The 22,358-nt window shown below is 46.7% G+C and overlaps 1 protein-coding gene across 1 annotated transcript in view; it reads left to right on the top strand.

The window, feature by feature from the left end:
• Nucleotides 1-850: 850 nt before the first annotated feature.
• Nucleotides 851-22,358, top strand: part of STOX2 (storkhead box 2) — a 144,581-nt gene continuing 123,073 nt past the window's right edge. The window contains exon 1 of the mRNA XM_087737081.1: nucleotides 851-1,263. Within this exon, the coding sequence (XP_087593207.1) occupies nucleotides 906-1,263 (358 nt within the window). The 5' untranslated portion in view covers nucleotides 851-905. The remainder of the gene's footprint in view (nucleotides 1,264-22,358) is intronic.

The raw sequence follows: 22,358 nt of genomic DNA, 5'->3' as shown, positions 1-22,358 counted from the left end.
GGAGTGCGGTTCCTAAATCCGCCTTCTCACAAGTGTAGCTGGCACCTTGCTGCCAGCGCCTGCAGCTCAGCAGCCACTGGCCACCTCGACACGCACCCCAGGCTAGGCTCTGCCGGGAAGGACCCCCTCCATCTCTGCTCGCACCTTGCCCATTTTTGCTGAGCTCTCCCCCGAGCCTCACGGGCAGCTGGTGACCTGGGGCACAGAGGAGGCGAAATATTAAAAAGCTGGAAACAAGCCACGGAAGTTAGGAGCGAACCGTGCACCTGCTCCATCGCTGTCAGATGTCAGTGCCCCTAAGACACAAAGCGGCAGAGCATCACTACGGGCGAAGAAGGAGGTGGTGGATGTTCGGACGCAGCGGGGCCAGTGCTGCTCACCAGGTGTTTTACCTACAGCTGCGTAACCACGGGAAGAAGCACGGATGTAACGACCGGGAGCCTTGCTGGGATAATCTGGAAGCGGCTGGGGGATGCCCCTGTGTTTCACACGGGGGAGGGTGAGGGCTCCCGAAACCGGGGGGTGCCGGGAAGCCTACGCCACCGGCCGGGACACGCCGCGGCCTCGCTTCGTTCCCGGCGACGGTGCTGCCGCGGTAGGGGCAGGGAGGCGGGCGGCGGGGCGCGGGCTTCCCCGCCGGGAGGACAACCTCCCCGCCGGGAGGACAACCTCCCCGCCCGGGCCGCCGTGCCCGACCGCGCCGCGCCGTGCGGTGCCGGGGGAGTGCCGGGGGGGGAGTGCCGGGGGCGGAGCGGGCCGGGCCCCGCCGGGGCGGGGGCGGAGCGGCGGGGAGCGCGGCCGGCCGGCCGCGGGAGGCAGCGCGGCCGCGGGGAGGCATGTCCGTGCCCGTGTCCGTGTCCGTGCCCGTGCCCCTGCCCCTGCCCGGCGGCGGGCGGTGAGTGGCCATGCCGCGCAGGGCGGAGCGGTGCCTGCAGATCGCCCCGCACTCCCTCGCCATCGTCCTGGGCGCCGCGGCCGGGGGGCGGCCGGGGGGCGGCGGCGGCGGTGGCGGTGCGGGGCCGGCGGCGGAGCTGGGCCGCCACCGCATCGGCTACGAGATCTTCGCGGACTTCAAGCGGGAGAACATGCAGCACTTCTGGGACCGGCGGGCCACGGCGGCGGTGGCCGAGACCTTCTTCCTGGGCTGGATCGACGAGCAGGTGCTGCTGGTGCAGGGCAAGGAGGAGCACCTGGAGGTGCTGCGGCAGGGCTGGGCCCGCCGCTCCCTCAAGCCCCCCAGCGGCTTCCACATCAAGTGCCTGGGTAGGTGCCGCCGGGGGCCGGCGGGCCGGGGGGGGCTCTCCGGCCCGGGCCGGGGGCGAGCGCTTTGGCGGCGGCGGCCCCGCCGAGCCGCCCCCGGAGCGCCCGCGCCCGCTGCCGGGGCCCGGGAGGGTGGGGGGTAGAAAGGGGGGCCCTCCCCGCCGCGGGGTCTGCGCCCCCAAAAGCGGGTGAGCTGGGACAGGGCCGGCGGCGTGGCGAGGATGCGCTGCGAGTCATTGGGGCTGGCCGGGAGAGCTACCGGCGACGGCCGTGGGGTCGGGCTGGAGAGGCGCCTTCCCCCGTTTCCTTCAGCGGGCGAGGTTAAAGCCGTAAATTGTAAATTTTGGAATACCGCCCTCGCCGGGTGCAGTGCCGGCTCGCCTTCCGTGGCTCCTGCGGCTCGCTCCTCGGCCGCTCTCGTACCGGGGGATCCCGCAGCCTCCCGGCCGCTGAGGTCTTCACGCAATTCAGGAATAGCTCCTAACGCTTAGAAAGAGTGCCAGCTTTTAATTAGAGTTATAACCAGTTCATTAAAAGTAACAGCTTCTAGCATTAGAAATCTAAGAAGTTCATTAAAAATAATAATTTCAGCATTTCTAGTCTTGCTAAACCAGTATTTCACTTTATAGTTGGATCTACTTGGTAGCTTGAGCTTGTGTCCCCGTGTTGCTGTGAAGGTGCCTTCCATGGCAAGAAGCAGAAGTAGGAGATGGGGAATGCGGTTTTTTTGCGGTGCAGGGCAGGTGGCTTTTGGAGCAGTAACTGGCAAGGCTGTCTTGCTGTGGTGGGCTGAAGGTTCGAGTTAGGGTGTGATCCCCCGAGGGAATCCCACCTGTGCGCAGTGCGGGCTAGGAAGGAGCGCATCTCTTCCTGAATTTTCTTCAGGAAGCAAAAAAAATCCTAGCATGGAGAGCAGCACTTATTTCGACACGAAAAAAAACCCCAAACCCCTTCATTCCCTCTAAGGAATAAAGCTGAGGCTATTTGGTGTATATATTGGGGAGCTGCGAAGAACAACAGAACTGATGTTTTCCTTAGGATTTAAGGTAACTTGGAACCTTCGCAGCTTGAAACACGCAGCTTCTCTTATGGAGAGAAGGCAAATTGTGAGGGTTTGTTTTATCGCTGTGAAGGTCTCACTGCTTCCCGCGGCTGCTGCAGTGGTGGCGGTGAGGCAAACTGTCTTTTACTTGCGTACAACTTCTATCATCAGTGTCTTACGCAGCGGGCAGCTGGAAGAGCTCATGGAGTTCGAGATGCTCTCTCTCACTGTGACTTTCAGATCCTTAAAACGGGATGCTCCCGTGCATTTATCTTAAAAAAAGTAGCTGAGTAAGGTTCCTGCAAAGAATGGAGCATGAATATTTGGTGTTTCTCAGTTTCCTGATTAAAAAATTAATCTTGGTTTTGAATGTTTTTAGCTGTCGCTGTCCTTCTGGAATAGGCAACACAGAGTCTGATCGCTCCTGTTCATCGGCAGTCCTGTCTCTCGCACAGTTTTCAGACACCTCTCTGTTACTCGTTGTTTCCCCATCAGGCTGATTTCAATATTACCGTTTCTTCCATGCTGAGAGAGAAGCTCAGGACAAGCTGCCTGTTTAAAAATGAGCTGATGGACATTTTTTCCCTCATTACAGTGAAATTTCCTCTGAACCTCTGATGACAAAACAGTGTTGGAGAACAGGTGGTAAATCCTGTTCTGGTGATAGAAAAGTTTTTCTGCATTCCACCAATATTTAGATGAGGGTAAAAAGTTGGGTAGTGGACTTGCGTTGTGGCGGAGGTTTGGATGGAGTTGCTGTCCACGGCCAGCAAACAAGGGGAGAAAACCACCAAAGGTGTTAAATCCTTATGCCTTTACTTTGGCAACAAAGTGTGGTGGTAAACGTAGAGATACGGGCAGCGGTTAGCGCTAGCTGCTCCATGTAGCTCCTGTGGGCTTTTTGGCTCCAGTTGGACCAAGGATGAAGAGCTTTTGAATGGGCACCATTGCCTGATGGAGTGTAGGGGTCAGGGTTTGATTTTTGGGGTGTCCCCGGACCCTACCCATGGGGCGACATTCCTCAGCCCGCTGCGCGGGAGGGCTGTGGAAGGGTGCGCTCTGACCTTGACGTTGCTGAAGCCATACAAGGAATGTAAACAGGTCTTTGTCGCCTGTTTTAAATTACGGAAACACAACTTTTGCTAGAAGTTCATGTTAATAAGTAAGCTCACTGGTGTGTAAATAATATGCATTCCTTGGGGGTTATCTTCCCTGCGAATTTACTAAAGACTGGAGCCAAAAGTTTTCATTTGACTTAAAAAATAGCGAATGCCTCCCAGTATTTGATTAAAGGCTATGAAAGAAGAGCAGGGACCTGCTGAAGTCTTGCCTGTTGTGTGGTGTCCTTAGCTGCGCTAAATGAGATGGGAGCAACTAATTGATTTTTATTTTTTTTTTCACTGCCTTTTTTCCACACCCAGGCTGATAATTCAGGTCTTGTATCTAAGTAGATTCAACTTGCGCTCACTGTAAAGTTAGGTAGTTAAAGAATTGTCAAAGTAACGGGCCTGGCCTGTGGGCATGAGCATCTGCTTAAATGTGTGTAATTGTATTTTCAACATAATTAGGTGCCTAATGCGTAAATGGCTGTGACTTATTTAGGAGCTCTCTCACATTTTATTCTCCACTTTGTAGCATTCAAGCAGTGAACAGTACACCTACAGACAAAAAGAAAAAGTTCCCATGCTTTTCAGCTTTTAAAAAAGAAGTGGTGGGTGTCTCAGGCTGAGAGGAAACCCTGCCTGTTGGGAGGTGCAGAACAGTAATATTTTACTACTGTTAATAAATAACTGATGGGGTCAAGGGGGAAAAAGTGGCACGGTATTTTTGATGAAGGTGAAGCTGCTGTTTTCTGCTGCCCTGGCCCAGCCGGTAGCCCCCGTGCTGTGTCGGGAATGGGGGGTTGCTGTGGCTGGGCGTACCAGTGAGGGGGTGCATGGGGCTGACCTGGGGGAGGGTCTTTCTCTGCACCCCAGGGCCACGGGTACCCGGGCAATGCCGTGGCAGGCCGTGGGCTCTGTTCATGCCTGTTCTCTTGCCTGCCTGGCTGCTTGCAGAAGTGTGGGGGTGGCTTTCTGCCCCACCTGCCCCTGGGGCCCGGCTGGGACTGGGTAGCTGGAGGACGAGCTACCTGCCCCAAAGCGGTGTGGGGAGAGCGTCCCGACCTCCCACTGCTGCCTGGCAGGGGGCAAGGGACAGAAACGCCTCCTCTTCGCGGCTGCACGACCTCCATGCACAGGTACCGGAGAGCCTTAGACAACACTTCGCTTCACCTGCATCGCTAAGTGCTAACGTGGCCCAGAAATGATGACTGCAGCCTGACTTTCAAACCTCGGGTGGTGTTGCTGACGTTTCTTGTTCATTGCTGTCCAGAGCCTTGGCTGGTCTGATGAGTAATGGGTTGTGATGGCCATGGAGATGATAACTTGGGGGAATACTAAACCTCTAATATGCACAGCATGTTTTGTGCTGCTGGGAGTGTAAAATGTAAACCAGGAGGAGACTCATTGCTGAATAGTCTTTCCATGTCTAAGTCACCCTGGCTCGATACTGAAAAGTTCATGAAAGTGTAATCCATAGTTAACAAGGACTGGACAGTCCTAGTATGCTTGGTGCAGGTGTATCTGAGCCGGAAAGTAAATGGATTAAAATCCATGTGAGATTCCAGTGTCTCAAGATTCAACAATTCAACTCTTGAATTGTAAAAACAGGGCAGGAATATGAAGCACATCAGAGAGTTACTTTAGCTCCTCAGCTTAGGGTTTGAAGGTACAGGGAATGAAGTGTTTCTTGTGTGACTTTAAGAAAACTGCCAGAGAAGTAAGTTTTAAACTAAATGATTACGCCCTAAAAGCTTGCTCAGCATCTGGTTTTGCAGTGATCAGAGTTACTCGGGTATTAAGAAATCGGTGGGCGTATCTAGGTTTTTAAGTTGGCTAAAGGGGAAGCTTTGGGAAACATAGGCAGACTTTGAATAAACAAAACCCCCAAACCTAAATTTGCTGATTTAGAGGGTCAAGGAAACCTTACGCAAACCTATAGGTCCCGTGATGAAATTCATTGTCTTTGGTAAGAGTGATTTGAAGCTTTCTTGTAACTTTGCAAGGCTTTTTCAACTTAAGTCTTTAATGAGTGTTATTATTTTAATAAGATTTCTGTCTTTGACACACCTTCCATTTGCACCCAGTAATATTTGTCATCCTGGAAGCTGAATTTTTTTCCCCCCTTTCGTTCTATGCGAGGCGCTGCTGGTGTAGCAGGATGTTCCACCTCATTTTTGTGTCTTCATCACCTTTTGTGTTCCTAGCTGAGACATCCTCCTGTATCTCTTGCACTTGATTTCTGTGTCTCGGACAATGGGCATCTTTGAGAGGTTTTCATACGCTTCGTGGAAGGGCCATGCCCTTTTGTAACGATTGCTTGAAAAGAAGTGACCAAACTTTATTATAACTCTTCGGTCATGCCCAGAGCAATTTCTCCAATTAGAAGCTGATGTTTCAAATGGAGTTTTCAAGAAATGTATGTGCAATAATTAAACTAACTAGCAGGAGTTATAATTCAGCGAAGTCGGCGAAGCCAGGCTGTTGTCCATTGTTCCTGCTCGGCCAGGCATGGGGGGGGGGAACCTTTTTTGCCGCGCTGGGAGCTGGAGCTAAGTGCTCCCTTTCTTTTGTCTCCCTGCCGCGTTCTCTCTTGCCACCAAAAATTAAATTAACACCCCACCAGTTTAGGTTCAGTAAGTTTCACAGTGAGTTTTCCAGTCATTAGTGGATGATTATGGTGCAGTGTAGACTGTTGGACATTAAATGTTTTTCATCTATGGCCAGTCATGAAACGTGAATTGTCTTTTTTCTTTCCAATTATCTCCTTTATATCATGAAAATTTCTTTTCAGCAAGGGAGCGTTAGGTTTCACAGTAACAAAACCTCCGAGGAGGAGTTTACTGCACACTCATCTACACCTTTTGTATGCCTGGTCGTATTAGCATGGGAACTTCAGGGGATATAAACTACGATTTTTTTTTTTCTCCTTCTCTCCCACCCCAACTTAGAGCCAGTTAGAGATCCACTAAGCACTTTTTATATCTTTGAGGTGGTTATTGCAGCTTAAAAAAAAAAAAAAAAGCAGGTAAACTTGGATACTTAAGCTGATGGCCTGGCTGAGGTGCTTGTGAATTTACTTCCAACTTTGAACAAAGAACTTTGGTGCTCAGAAGTGGTGGGTTGGGCCTTTAATGTACTTCGTAAAAGCAGCTTTTAGAGACTGGGGAGAGAAAGGCAAGAGCTAAATGAGTGTGGACTGCATATAACGTGCCTGATTTCTCAGTATGTGGTTTGTGCTCACATTTTGGTAGTGAAATCTTTGAGTCAGAAATGCTTTGTGCTCTTTAAAGAAAGCGGTGGATGGTCTGCTTGACTAACACAGGTTATCTAAAATGTATTGTGAAAATAAAAACCACACAGGACGGAAAGATACGACCGATTTAATTTCATTTCTTTTCCTTTTTTTCATTCCACGCAGCTTCTCGTGAACAAGCAAAGTCAAATACACTGACACATGGTATTCATTGTGCAACCCAGGTGAAGGATTTATAAGGTTAATGGCCAGCTAGTACTGTCTCCCCACCTCCTTTCCCCCATAAAGAGCACCATTGTATAGTAAAGAGTCCTTCCCGGTGGCAAATAAGTCATCCAGCCTTGCAAGTTAAGCATCTGCTCTGTGTAAAGAAGCGATGCTGTAAGGGAACGGCGGTGGCCGAGCACAGCCCTCGGCCGCGGGGCCCTGCCTAAGCGGAAGTGGCGCCCGGGCTGCCGCTCTCTCCATCTCTTTGTCTGTGCATGAGGGTCTGGTCTTTATTTAAACGCTCCTTGTTTCCGTCCTCAAAGGACCCTTGTCTTTGGTGGGGAGCGGCACGGTGGGTGCCCCATGAATGAAGACCTTGTCAGGTGTTATTCCCAGCGCTTAAATGGGCTCCTGGGCTGCCAGCATCATGTGCCAGTGGGCTACTCGCTAAATCACCTTTCCATCTGTCCTGCTCTTCTTTTGTACATAGTCATCTTTGGTTTAAAAAGGCTGAGGTGGATGGGGTGCCTGGAGACCATGGCAAGGGATGGCCACAGGGCCACCAGCCACAGGCACCCCCATCCCGCCCATTCCTCTTCACGGTTTGGCAGCACAAAAACTCAGTACTGCGTTCCCAACTTTGTCCTGTCTTTGTAATTTGCTAGTTAGAGGCACATTGCTTAATATTTTATTTATCAAATTTGTGATGATTTTAGTGGACTAAGTTCAGACCTTCTATGCATGTTGCCACAGTTTAAAATTTAGCTTGAAGTGGTTTGCTTTGATTCCTGGAGAAATGTGCGTTTGTGCAGAGGTGTTATATCCTATAACAGGGTCAGCCGTGCGTGAAAACACTCCTATCCCTGGGCTTGAGGGGCAGGTTTTTGATTTGGCTCCTTTGTAAAGGGAATGGTAAGGAAGCTGGCGCTGTCTCCCAGCTCTTCTGGTGCTGTTGCCTCAGGCCATTCATCTGGATGGTGAACCTGTCCTCCTTTCTGCTGGCCAGGAGAATTACAGCTTGTCTCCCAGGTAGGGCATGCCAAAGCTTTACCACGTTCTTGCCTGCATTCAAGACATCTATTTAGAGAGAGTAGCAGAAAAGATGCAACCCAGATGGATCGGGCGTCCTCCAAGACTCTTGGCATCCAAAGCTGCCTTCTGAGCAACATCGCTCCTTCCCTTGGCTTTGGCAAATGTGATGGCCAGGTTCCTCTTTTCTTGGTAGTCAAGTAAAGGCTGAAGTGTTTGGAGAAAATAAAAGCTACAACCAGATGGTGTGGTTTCCCCTGCAGAAACTGGCTGTGAAACGTGAGGATGGGAGAAACTTCTTAATAATTATTTTCTGCAGTAGCAGAAATTTAACGGCGTTCTGAACATTCAAGCTCTCTCCAAATTTTGTTTCTTTGTTTTAAATGCAAAAGCATAAATGTTTTGATTATTTTCTAATGATGTTGACTGCTGGGAATGTTATTGCAGTCTCCAGTTTCCAATATCGAAACTGCTCCCTGGGTGGGCCAGATCTGGAAAGGTTTTTAAGGATATTATGATGTTCTTGGAATAAAAGCCCTTCACTTAATACATAAACATGCTTTCTTCTGTCCGGTGTACTTGATCCCTCAGTTTATGACCTGGGATTTCACCTGAGACCTGTGGCGGGAAATATCTGAATGTTAAGAATGTACAAACACATATATTTTGACGAAACAAAGTGCTTTCTTGTTGACATTTGAGCAGGTCTTCACGGCTCCTTTTTTAATCGGGCTCCTGTTCTGAGCCACAATAGCAATAGAGCACGCATTCAAAGGTCGATAACTACCCAGGGAATCTGAATAGTGGTTCTTCTGGTTGCTTTTTCTTCTGTAGCAGAAAAGCAATAGTGTAATATTGCCGTAGCCACTTATTAAGCCTATTTTTTGTTTTCTTATGAAAGAAAGTTACTATACTGTGCACTTAAATATGCACAGTATAATGACTTCTGTAGAGTGTTTTCTGGAGCTGGATATACTTCTAACCCATGCAATATGAGACTTTGTTGTTCTTCTTCTGTGGGGGGACGGGATGAGACACCAAAGCAACAGAATTCTGAGTAAAATACAGCAGCCTTTCAGCTTAACATTGAATTCCACTATCAGATGATCAACGAAGGGATATGCGGGTGTATCAAAGATTGCCCTTTTAGAAAGGCAAGCCAATTCACTTAAACTCTAGGAAACTACTCCAAATGTGGTTCTTTACAAAATCTATACACTGTGACAGTGAAAAATGTTTCTACCTGAAGAGCACGGTTTGGGTACCTTCATGAAGTTTTAGTTTTAAAGCAGTTTTTGCTAGCTGTAAGTGCTTCAGAAGGTACATATGCTAGCTCATGCTTGCCTTCAGAGGAGAGCGAGGATGCTGAAGGGCCCATTGCTGGCCCTGGTACAGGGAATCCCACTGGAAGAGTGGAGAGGGACTCTTGGAAGGTGACAAGTCCCAGTGCCTTTCCCAATAACATGGCCTAAAGTGCAGTGGCCAGCAGGACTAGGCTGGCTGCAGGGGAGGCTGATTCCTCCTTCTGGTGCCAGCAGAAGGGGAAGAAAGGTGTGTTTTGGGAGGGGAAGACCTGGGGCTGGCCTGCGGCTGAGCAGTGGCTCGGTCCCCGTGCTGGTAGCAGGGCAGCGTATGGCTGTGTCCATCCTCTCCAGTAACCGCAGCTCCAGTAACTCCTGCTTATCTGCCGCCTTGAAGGTGCGTGTGCAGTAACGTATGCTCTCACTGGGTGTTCAGAGGCTCTCAAGAAGGAACAAGACTGCAAGGACCGTGTTTAACATTGAAGCTGCAAGACATGCAATGCATTATCAGTGTTAGAAGAAGCTGGGTGCTGCCAGTGTATTTGAGATTTGGCAGCAGAGTCTTAGGTATTATTGTGGAGCTATAAAATGAGTATTTCTTTTTTAAAAATGGGAATTGTTTTTTGTCCTTTAAAAAAAGCCTACACCAAATCTAGTGAAACTTTTAGCTTAAGAAGAAAGACAAATTAATATTCACTCTTACAGACTGTAGTTGTATTTTCCACTTTGGTAATGATATCCATGAATATCTTTCTATATGCAAAGAATATGGAAGAAATAGATAGGTTTCTGGATGCATCAGCCTTTCTCCAGGTCATTGTGAGGAAGGCTTAATAGCCTAATAAATATATTGTGTCTACTTACCTTGTCTTACTGGTATCCTTGGGTCTATGAGCTTGTAGAGCCCTGCAGCTGTGCCAATAGCAATGCATACAGTTGATTACCAATGTCCCTTCCCAAAGAGATCAACCCCAACATAAATGGGATTTATCACTGCCTGTTAATTTATTGTGTTCAAATTCTACAGAGGTAACTGAAGTCCTGTAAGCTCCCTGTGATGCTTGCAGGCGTTCAGTGGTTGGGTTTTTTTTTTTCTTTTGTATTGGGGATGGGGTTTGGTTGGTTGGTGGGTTTTTGTTTTGTTTTTTTTTCTTTTCTTTTAGGGGGAGTGTTTCAATCAAAGGATTCTTGGTGTGTTATTTGGCTGCCAGTAGTGCTCAACCTGCCCTCGAGCCTTCCAGCCTCTCCTCAGCCCGTGTGGGAGCAGACTCTGCCCTTGCCTCCTCTGGCAGACCGGCATTAAATGTTTGCTCTCCTGCTTGCGCGTATTGCAGGGTTAGTGCCCAGACAAGTTCCCTTTTCATTGACAGATGAAATAACAATAGCTGGCATTAAGAGCAAGCTGAGTGTTTTCTTTGGGTTTCCCTGAAGGGCCTCTTTTGTCTCCACCGTCTCTGCTCAGAGAGACCCATTGCACCTTGCTTAATCTGAGGGTGCTGTCGAGATGCTCTAGCTTCTGAAGCCAAAGTAGGTCAGCACCTGCGCAGAAGGTTTCCATCTGCTCAGCTTGCCTGCTAGCGGGAGCCCTTGCAAATGGTCCCTGTCCAGCGGGACGGTCCAGGCTACCGTGGGCAATATTGAGAGCCCAAAGAGAGGGTGAAACGTCCACAGCACTAGGAAGGAGAGCAGAAGAAGGAGGTCCTGGTGGATGGTCACATACTTGGTGTTTATATGGCTGTTTAAGTCATAGGAGGAGCAGGTTGTGGGTGATCAGACGAGCCCGAATGGAGGTTCTCAGGTGCCTGGCGTCACGTTGTGTTTGGCCCTGGTCCGGCTGTGAGAAGTCAGCAACTCACCTGGGCTGTAAGGATGTCCTAATTAGTCGCATGTTCACAAGGTGGTTTAACCAGTTGAAAAACAGGATTTTAAGGTCTATTTTAAAGCAAAGACAGTATCTAACATACTAGACACTATTAGCAGGAGCAGTTGTTAAATAAAAGGGTGTGAATTTTCTCCCTAGTTTAATTTGAGAAAAGAGAATTTAAAGGGGCACACTCAATCATTGTTTCTGAGTGGGGCTGAAAAAGGCTTTGGGGTGTGAGCTTTCCTGCCATCATTGATAATTTGTCACAATTATCCTTTTGGTTAAAAAGACATACTTTCTTGGTGTTACTGACTGAAAAATCCTATGCAATTAAAGAGGAAAACATTACTTTTGTGAGAAGCTGCGGAGAATAGTCATGAAGGGGTAAACAATGCATAAATAGGGAGCAGGAAGATAATAACTTTCAGTCTCTGCAATCTTAGATGCTCTAGAAACAAGTATATTTTTCAAACAGGCATCTTCAGACCAGACGTCACCCTTCTAGAGAAGCCTCCTTTAGGAATACGAACATCTGGGAGGAGTGGGAGACCAAAAGAGAAGGGAGGCTGGCCAAGTTTTTAGTGATATGAACAGATGATCTTGGATGTAGTGTTTCATGTGGTAGGGAAGCAAGTCTGATAGATGTCAGGTCTGCTCCGGTTTTATCGAAAGTGGAGACTTTAGTAGTACTTAATGCATTTTCTTAGGAGGTCTAGCTACGTGGTATCAGCTCCATCTTTCAGATGACTGGGAGGTGCCTGCGAGGTGGGGAAGGAAGAGCATAGGACTCATAGGGCTGTGAAGCTTTGCAGCGTTTCTCGGAGAAATTTTGAATTCCTTCATATAGATACGTGTGTGAGGGTGTATATTATGTTTTAAGTGCTGTACAAACAGAAGTTTCCCATTACCTTGGGTGGTCTTGATTCAACAAGACACAGATGCCCACATGTGCTCATAGCAAATCAAGTCTGACTTTGGTGGGAGGGCTCCCATTTTTAAATATAGGCATGTTGTATGTTCTTGTATTTGCCTGACAGTTCTTAAGAGATTGACCTGAGGAGTTAAGCTATGTGGTTAATTCCAGAGTGGATTGTCTGCCTCTAAGCAGGGAGCCCTTTGATAGTTAAGCTTGCAAAATCAGGACTGGTATTCTTCACACTTTTATTTTTGATGTATACAGTACTCTGAAAAATAAACCGCAGCAGAGTTCATCCAGGGTCTGTAGATGCCTTCAGGAAAATTACGAAGAGGAAGCCCTAATTAATACTTCTTCAATAAAAGTATGAAGAGGAAATCTTAATTAATACTTTGTCAATAAAGATGAAGTCACAAAAAGTAGGCAACTTGACCTGCAATCATTCTGGTTCCTTTCCTTGGGCAGGGATTAGTGGCTATCATTTTGTCATTTTTCGTCTATGGCAGTTTCTAGCCTTTAGTTCTAGCCTTTAGTTTATAGATTTCTTATTAATTCAAGTACTTTTGTTTCCAAGGTATTTTGTGATTGTTAGTTTGTCTTTGTTAGAGGTGTGCAGCTAAAGCTCCTTGGTGAAGCCAATGCCAACTAGCTGTTGGAAGGTCTGTAGGGACTTGCTTCTTGGCTGCCTTTCAAGCGCAGTATAGCTGTAAAATGTTTTAGTGTCAGAATCACTACATCTGTCATGGTTCTGCTTTTCTCTGTCAATAGCTAGTCTCATTCAGTGACATATTTGATCTTAAAGAGGGAAAGCAGATTTATCTGTATGCCAGTGCATTAGTTGTTTTAATTTTTCTGCTCGGATAATTGTTGGGCTTCAGGTTTCAGTGGTTACTTAAATTAATCCCAGTGCTGTCTTTCCAATCTCCTCAATGTTTGTGTTGAGACAGAGGACAAAACATATCCTGTCTGTTGGGAGCCACTAGACACCAATCATCTTGTGAGATGGAAGAAAAGTGAGCTTCAGAGTTGATTTTTGTGATGAGTGATGGGGGTAAAAAGGAAATAATTTTGACAGAACTTTTTTCCCACTAGCTAGGAAAATGTTGAACAACTGGGACCTGCTATTTCAATTTTTTTTTTTGTTTCCATGCTGGTGAACGCTTTTGCTGAGTGGCTTATGCACCCATTTTCAATTCCTCAGGATTTTCCATTGCTTTGAATCATTTACATTGCCTCCTGTCCCAGTGAGCAGTAACCCACCAGTGTAACGGTCCTCAGCTTTCTTTAGTTTGCAGATTGCTGACTTTCCACTGGAAAGTCAGCAAATATAACTGTCGATTTTCACTTTTACCTTTCTGTAGACCTTTTGGAAAGGAGTTCACAGATCATTTGGGGTTCTGCAGACCCCAAGTTGAAAACCACTGACCTCACCAAGCCCAGCATTTGACACCTGAGTGTGCAGGTACCTGTGCAGCTGAAGCTTGTGCTCCCTTACCCTTGTGCTGCAGACTTCATCAAACCTTCCCTTCTCGTAGTTCCCAATTCCTGATCTGTGACAGCTACCCTGAACCTCAGTGCTTGCTCTGCACCTTTCCCCCTTCTTCTCCCCGCTTCGAGGACACCTGCAGTGGTAACTTGTGGGGCAACCCGCCTAGCCGTGTACAGTGATGGCTGGCACTTCGAGGGCTGCCTGCTGGAAAGCTTGGTCTAAACATTGCTTCTTGTCTTGTGTTTGACAGCACAAGTGCTTCGGGGCAGAGAACGTGGTGGCTCTGTCAGGTCGACGTTGCTCTGGGCACTGCTGCGCTGACCTGGGGCTGAAGTCCGTAGCTGCTCTCACAGTGCAAACCCCTAGATAATTATACTCACATACAAGGTTACTTGTGAATGAGAGGTAATCTGTAAATAGGCAACCGGGCAAAGAATTCTTGCTCAAAACCTGCCTGGATTTGCTTTACCTGTTTTCTCACCGCTTGGGCTGTAGTAATTACGTCTTGTGGCACCTCTCAGCCTGCTTCATGAATGAGTTGCATGCATAAGTCTTTCGAAAGCTTTAGTAGAGCTATGGTGAGTTTGCAGTCACAGATACTTAGGTATGCGTTTGGCTTGAATCTGGAGCCATAAACACGTAATACTTCATAAATGGCTATCCTTACTTTATTTGCGCTGGTTGTTCATTCAGAAAATGAGCACAGGGCCCGTCAGGTCAGTAAACTTAAGAAGAGGCATGTCATACTGTCCCAGTCTGTGGTCTTGCACCCTCGGTATATGCCATGAAAACACTAGCAGTGATTGCATGGGGTGTTGCAGAAGGAAACTGGAGCCTGCGGTGGTTTATATGGTGTTTCTTTCACTAAACTGCAAGATAATGATTGTTGCGTGATGTTACCTATAGGTTTTAGTATTGTATTTGACTTCTTGCAGGCTTGTTCTTTGCTAATTATGGTAAGGAAAGATGAGATTTGTGCCTCAAGGCAACACTGCATCTTCGACTGAAGCACATGTCAGTACTGTCCGGTTCTCTTCTCTCTGGGGAAGTGACCTACTCTCATCCTAGAAAAGCGAGGGTGGAAAGGGAAGTGGCATCTTGTGGGGTTTTCTTTTCCCTTCCCGAAACCAAGGTCTCGGCGCTTTTGCAAGATGACCAAGCTTTGATTCATTGTTAGGATCCTTGATTTTTCCTGCATGTGTTGCAGCTGAACATAAATGTATATGAGCTAGTTTTGAGCTAGACAGCTCAGGTATGGCTTGTGTTCTTCAACTCCAGCAATAATTACAGCTTTCAGCAGTGGCTAACTCCCCTTGCGGCTCAGGCAGCCTGTGTTGAGTGGCTGCAATAAGTGACTTCAGTCCCTACATGAAAGCTAGCTCAGGCTTACCTAGACTACACTGCAGCGTTGGGATGCTGTAACCCTCCTTTACAAACTGAGCTGTTGCAGTGAATTCCTCTGGACTTTTCGCTTCCTACCTCTTGGATTTCTTTTTCTGTGAGCTTAGCAAGCGTGGCTTTTACCTTTATCCGTAACTGACCTTTTCTCAATGCTATCTCTCTGCTTAAAAGCTTGCGCCAGCATGCAAGCTCTTGTCTTCCTTTCCAATAGTGGCTTTGTGCCAGGAGCACACCAGCCTGATGAAGTGTCGGTAACAGCCTGTCCCTTCCCAGCCTGCGTGCCACCCCACTGCTCGCAGCATCATCGTTCTTCTGTTGGCTCTGCTGCAGCTGGTTCTACAATCTCCACCTTCCTCGGAGACGTCTTATCTCTCCTGAGGGCTCCAGAAGTGTCACTGGCTGCATTCGGTGCTAGCTGGGGCTGAGCCTTCACAAGTTGAATCTTGGAATGGATATGGTGCTATTTTGCTTTGAAGTCAGGCCACGTGTTTTGTAAGTGGCATGATTTTTACCCTTAAAAACATGAGATGGTTAAGGCAAGGCATGGTGCTGAACAGCGTGGGAACAACAGGGTTGAGAAACTATCCGTTGGGACCTAATAGGGTAGATATGGAAAGTGCTTGAGTCAATCTTTACCAGTGTTGTCCCTAACTTGCCTTTTTTGTTTCTGCTTCCTCTTGGCTGAGGAAGGCATGGGTCCATTTGCCGATGCTTGACTACAGGAATATAGTCCCTCCTTACAGTTTTTAGCAGGAACTGAACTTCCCTCTGTATCTGCACTGCCACAGTGGTTTGAGCTGGTGTGGGTGAGCACCATGAAGGTCTCTCAGCCTTTGCTCTCCCTTTTGCTCCAACACAGGAGCCCACAGTGAGCCAGCTCAAAGGCAAAAACTTAATCTGGGGTGAGGGGGGAGGAAAAGAGAGATGGGGGTAGATTGCTGTGGACCTGCAGCCTTATCTTCTCTGCATTACCGTCTGCAAACAGATATTTGTGGGATCATAAGGTAATTTGAGTGGGAAGGGACCTGCAGAGGTCTCTGGTCCAACCTCCTGCTCACAGCCATGACATTGGGCCAGGTTGCTCCCATCACCTAACTCGTAACGCCCCGTTGAAGACAGCAGCAGCTGACAGCAGCTCTGGTGGATCTCATGGATGATTTCCACATTTCCTGCGTGTTTTGCTATGGACCGGTCCTTTTGTAACTCTGGCTCCTGCATAACAGGTTCCCCTGGTCCTCCTGCCTCCAGTCGCTCTGCGTAATGGGAGACCCGGGAGCACACAGCGTCGTCTGGCTGGCTCTTCCACCCACGCCGCTTGGACACTGTCTTTTTTTGACGCAAATGGGATACCTTCTTGAACACACAGCTATGAACAAGGTTAGGCAGCTGATGCCTCCGGTTGCAATGTGCTTGTTCTTTAAAAAACCAAAACAAAACAGCACAAAAAAAACCCACAAAATGATGGCCTGCCTCAGCCACGTTTGTCTGTTTTGACAGATGCTTCAGGTGATTGGCAGAGCCATGGTTGCCAGCAGCTTTTTATAGGAGGATCTCTTCTTATTGTGCCGCTTGTTCTTGGGACTTATTTTTTGCCAGCCACTCCTTTCATGGTTTGAATTTTTTTTCCAGAAACCCAGCAATAGCTGCTTTAAGTATTTGTGGCAGAACTTTTGAAATTGCCAGTAAGCCTGACCTTTCCTTAATTTTAAATGCTGAGAAATTAGGTTGCAATGACTTGGTGAATGCAAGTTACAGAAAACAAATTAACCAAGCGCTCTTTCTTTCTCTCCTAACCTCATTTTTCCACTTTTGTGACTTTTCTGTCTGCAGTTGACCTGCTCCTTGAGCAACTACAGTCTTTTTACTCAGCTCATTAAATCATGTTTTCAGTCTGGCTTTAGACTCACAAACTACTCTTGTTAGTTAGCATTTCCTTCTTATCTCCTTCCTTTCATTCTTATCTCAGCCTTTTGGCAGAAAGCACTTAACAGAGACTGTGGGCCTTGAAGTTGGGCCTTGAATGAGGGGAGGAGGAGACATTGACCATTCATGCTTTAATTTCAGTGTTTCTGCAGCCTGATTGATAACCTCAGGGCTATGAAAATATGTGCTTCATTGACTCGCAGAGAATTCGTCTTCTGAATAAATGATTAAAAAAAAAGAGAAACCCTAGTTATGTAATTTTGCATAGACCGTGATGTCACTAAAAACACAGAAAACGCACAAAGTTTGCAAGCTTTCTGGCCCATCTACTAAAATTCCTGATACAACAGATCTGTTAATCTGCTCCTGATGCAGGGTTAGACTGGTTGTGTTCAGTGTGGCTGGTCAGCAGATTTGGGGGACACCACCACGGCAGGTCTGGAAAGGGGCTAGTTAAAGGAAGAAGCCATCTAGATGGAGGACTCTTGTGCTTTTCGGAGCTGTTACCAAAACCCTGGTGGGTTGCTGGAGGAGGCAAGCTTGGTAATGATAGAGCTTCCCATCCCATCTTACGTAAAAGATCCAACTTTTATTTGCATCAGTGGGGATTTTCCAGTGACAGTAGGAGTTAGATTGTGTTTCTAGTGAAATGAGAAATAGAGATGCCTCAAGCTAAGGGGAACACAGGGGAGAAAGAATATATGAAAACATAGACTTTGCGATTTGTCTTATTCTTTCTTCTAATATCCATTTCCTCTCTTCTTGCCCCAGAAAATACCTTTTGCCATTGGACTATTAACAGACCAGCTTCTGAGGGTCCAGCCAGGAGACACTTTCTCAGTCTCCAGAAATGAGAGTGCTCTCTCAGAAACGCTTCACAGCTCTCCCCATGGTTGTGAAGATAACATGAATGATATGATGGCAGTTGGGTAGGACTGTTCTCTACGTGCTGGAGCCAAACTCGCCCTGGACTCAGGAAAGAGGGGAGGTCACGCTTTTTAATGTTATTCTCGGCTAACTATGAAGGCTGCTGGTAAAGTTGAATATTCATGTTATTTAGTTGCTAGCAAGAGTAAATACATTTTTATGTTATCTTCTGGACAAACCGTAGCTTGCTTTGTAGTGCTGTAAGTGGCTAGTTTCAGGTGAATTATACAAGATATGGTGGGATAAAATCAAGCAATTCTCTGCTCATGTGTCCCAGTTATCCTGGTTTACATTTAAACAGTTCAGAAGCATGTGTAAGCAATGTTTTACTGCCAGTTGAGCGAGATTATATACTTTTCCTGATATAACTCATACAAAATATGCTGCCCAAAACATCGCTAGAAATACGATATAGTGGCATTTGCAAGCCCAGACAATTATATACAAGATTTTCTAAATGTAGAATCCAGAGCTGCCTGTCTGACTAATACATTGGTAAGGGCACGCCTGACTTTGTTAGATAGGAGTCTGTTCTTTGGCTTTATTAGATAGGAGTCTGTTCTTCGATCAAGTCACTAAAGCTTTTTTTTTTTTTTTTTTTTCTTTCTTTCTGACTAGCTAGCAGTGTCTGGGCAAGCTGTCTCACACTGTTAGCTCCTAACTCCTTGAAAGTAAAAGCATTGTCCTGATTCTTTGGAAGTTTCTGAAATTTATTACTGTACATCGTAAACAGGGAGGGGAAAAACAGAGATGATGTGTTAAAAGGATTATTGTTGGTGCTGTTTGTATTTCCTTCTCTCAGTCCATTTGCCTTTCATTTAAATGAAATCTCTTTTTCTTCCCCGTCCCACGTTCGCGTTGGGTGTCAGCCTGTGTTTATGGTGGTGGCTGGGCATCCCACTCTGGCACTCATGACGGGGAGTTCATGCTGATGACGGGGAGTTCATGCTGATGACTGGACAATGCGGAGAATGCAGATGCACAACAAACAATTAAAATGTCTTTGTTCCTCTTAAGAACATGTTGTTAGGTATGTTTAAATGCAAGGGTGTGAATTACCTTCCTAACTAAAGTTGGTTGTTTTTTTTTTGAAGGTCACTGCTTTTCCATTGAAGGAGGTTTTGCGTATTTATTCTGGCTGAGGAGACAACTGGACTAAAGGCTTTTGCTCAGCCTTCTTTAGGCAGCAGCCCAAGTACTCAGGCACTTCAGTCTAAAGGATAGAAAAACATTTGAGAAACATGCTCAAGTTGATAACAGAAAGGTATATAGAAAATTGCAGAAACTAAGGCAGGAACTTAGGCTTCCTCTTTGATTTTTTGAAACTTACGGTGTTTTACGAGTTTGTTTCGAACTTAATGTATGATTTTTTTCCTTCTGTAAACTTATGGTTTGAGAAATAGAAAATAAAACTGAAGATGATAGGATACCAATGTGTAACTGTGGCGCATAGGTATGTTGAATACTGTGTGAAGTTTGTTTCCCCAAGTTGGAAAACCTACTGAAAAAAAAGGCATGAAAAAAGCCAGAGGACTAGAAAAGATGCAAGGAAAGGTAACAGGAGTGCTCCAAAGCATGGAGCAGCTATGTTGCGGAAGCCGATTGAATTATGAGTCCTGTGGAGAAAATGAGTAGAGCAGTGATGTTTTTCTGTCTTTTCTGATGTAACAATTTGGCAACGTGAAATTGAATTATTAGGAGGTAAGCTTGAAACAAACAAAAGGGCTGCTTTTTTCAGAAAGCATAATAAAACAATGAGAAAGTAATGTTTTAAACTTTTAGCATCCTCCATATCTTAGATGAAAGATTTCTCTTAAAAAAAAAAATCCAACGACAACAAAAAAACCCACAAAAAAACCCAACAAAACAATCTTTCCCCCCAAAACCTGAAAGTTTTTCTGTTCAAAAGTAAATAGATACATTCATAGAAGAAAAATCCAGCATACACAAGAACTTCTTTGTATGCTGCCAGACCTTGCCTGGCTCCCCCATGACTAACACGGAGCCAGCTTCTGTAGCCACAGGTGGCTCCCAGAAGAGTTCACAGGAGAAGTCATGCGTGGAGATGCTCCCTTTTCTGCTCCGTGTAGCGCCGGTGGGCGCCGAGTCCCCAGGGCCAGGGGGAAGTACCTTGCCTGTGGTCTCAGAGGCACGAGGGTTTGCCATCCGCGGTTTGGCTTGGCCGAGAAGGCGGGCGGCGGGCACTGGAGATGGGGAGCCCTCCTCGCTGAAAGCCAAAGCGCAGGGTGCATTGAGCAGAAGATCCCAGCCTGGAAATGCTGCGTTTGAATTCCCCATCGTGGGCTGAAGGGGGTCAGTGCACTGGTATGCCGCCTATTGTACGATCTTCCTTCTACTTTTACAGACACATCATTTTCTTCATCTGACAATTTGTTTCAAGGACGAGAAAAATGAGTCTGTGGTATTTGCCCCTGTTGCTGAAAGAAAACCTGGGGACCTCCCAAGAGCTTATTATAGAGTTGCAAGGATCTGTGTGAAGCCAGGGGTTCTTGGTATCAGGGGCTCATTACAAAAGGAGGTATTTACTCCAGTATTAATTTAAAAATGGACTGTTTTACTTAAAAATGCTGAGCTTGGAACTGAGTACAGCATATTAGTGGCTTTCGGGTCCTGATCTCTGCAAATGTGTGAAGAGGAGATTAAATGTTTCTTTGCAGGGATAGTTATAATGGCTTCGGTGCGATTATTCAAGTGAATATTTTCCATAGCGTGACCATGAAGCACAAACGTTTGGGATAACATGTAATCTAGGGAGGTGGGAAGAATTCTTTTGTCACCTCTTTTGAATAGCACCAGCAGAACAAAGATAACATAGTCCATTAATACCTCCCATAAAAGAAAAAAAGAATTGAATGCTACCTGTGCAATGTGAAACTATTTGACAAGTAACAATATACCTGCTGAACTCTTGTGGAACACAGGGTCTCATTTAGGATTTTTGCTCATTTCTAATTGTTGGTTATGGGGTTTTTGGGTTTGGTTTTTTAATGTTCCTGGTGGAATAATTCAGCGTGGCAAATAACATCGCATGAGACAGTCGTAGTGGGCTCCCTTTCTGTTGGTATCATGCCTTAAGGTTGGGTCAGCCAGTGAGAACTGATTTCCCAGTTTTGGTTTGTATTGGGCTATACGTAACAGGTAGTAGGAAGGACAGCAGTAGCTGGGCCCTCTGTAAGTAACATGGGGAACACCAAGAAGCAAGATGCTCACTTGAGAGAGGCCTTTCTTACACCATCTTATGTGGTGGTTTGAGAAGTAGTTACTTGGAAATCTTCCTCTGCACAGGTCTGCTCAAGGGGTGGTTTCACAGGATGCAACAAGCTGAATGAAGAGCTCAGCAGCGTGCTCCCGTGACTTACCTTGCGTTGACACGAGCTATTATGGGGTGTCCCCAAGAACTGCTTTGCTTTGCTAGCCCTCAAGAAAACAAACAGCCGAGCCATGCACGTCCTTAACATGGCAAAAACGCCAGGAGCGTTGGGGATGGAGGAAGGGCTTGCTCCTGCAGGTCGGGGCGTAAGATCCAGCCCAGATGGGGTGTTGGCAATTCGTCAGGGTAGTGAGGGGAAGCTGAGCGTGTTAGGGGCTGCGCCCTTGGCCGGTGTGCTTGTGTGCAAGGCAGGCTGATGACGGTGTTAGGAACAAGGCACGCCGATGTTGGTGTGGCAGGCAGAGGAGAAGGAAGAAATTTTTGAATAATTAGTCCTTTGCAATAGCTTTTCCTTGCTGTGGTGGCTTCAGCGTTGTTGAGTGTTATTTGCAAAATCACACCCTTGTTTCTTTTCTCGCGCCTGCTAGTGTGGCTCAGCCAGGCCAGTTCCTATAGCGGCAATGCACCTTTTGAAATGCTGTGTCCTAGGAGAAGGCTTTTATATCAAAGGGGGTGCTTTGGGATAACTGCTGCCTTTAACTTCGGTCTGCTGAACTATGCACAAAACCAGATTTTTGGCAAAGCATTAATTGCACTGATACCTGCAAAAGCAAAGGAGGATTGTATGTTAAGGAGGATTTATGCCGTAACTGCAAGCAAGCGAATCAGGCCTTTGAGCTTAAGAAAACTAAAACTTTCAGAAGCAAATTGTAATGTCAGAGCTTAGTCCTTTGTGTGATCCAGCTGGTCCAGCCAGCCAGGTCAGTGGCAGAGAGACAGCATCTCTGTATGGGAGTTGTCTAGTGTCAACTCAGTGCTATGGAGAACAGAGGGAAGAGAGAATGGAAAGAAAGGAATTGGACAGAAATAGTGAAAATGAAAGGAGCAGTTGGGATATACATAAATTTGGAGGGGAAAGCCAACGTAAGTCATCCTCTGGGTCTGGTACACGTATGTGTGTATATTGTGGTGTGGCGGTGACCGTATGCCCCGATGTGGCTGAGGTTTCAGTGCTTTGGCCTTCATGTAAGCAGTATGTCGAAAAGACCCTGTGCCTTGAAGGTTTAGAAATAATTTGTAAGTTTAATGTAATTTTCAATTTAGAGTATTTAATGGTCAAAACTTGAATAGAGTAGGCAAGGAGTGGCTTCTTGAGGAGCTGGGTTTTATCACTGGATTCTGGGTTCCCAGTGTATCAGTGGGCTCCTTTCCCTCCCAACTATTCTTCCCAATTGAAAAGCTCAGATGAGGT

The sequence above is a fragment of the Nipponia nippon genome, unplaced genomic scaffold (genome assembly GCF_047370975.1).
Source record: "Nipponia nippon isolate SJK-2023a ecotype South Korea unplaced genomic scaffold, ASM4737097v1 scaffold_6, whole genome shotgun sequence".
NCBI classification, from domain to species: domain Eukaryota; kingdom Metazoa; phylum Chordata; class Aves; order Pelecaniformes; family Threskiornithidae; genus Nipponia; species Nipponia nippon.
This window is presented reverse-complemented; position numbering and strand designations above follow the sequence as displayed.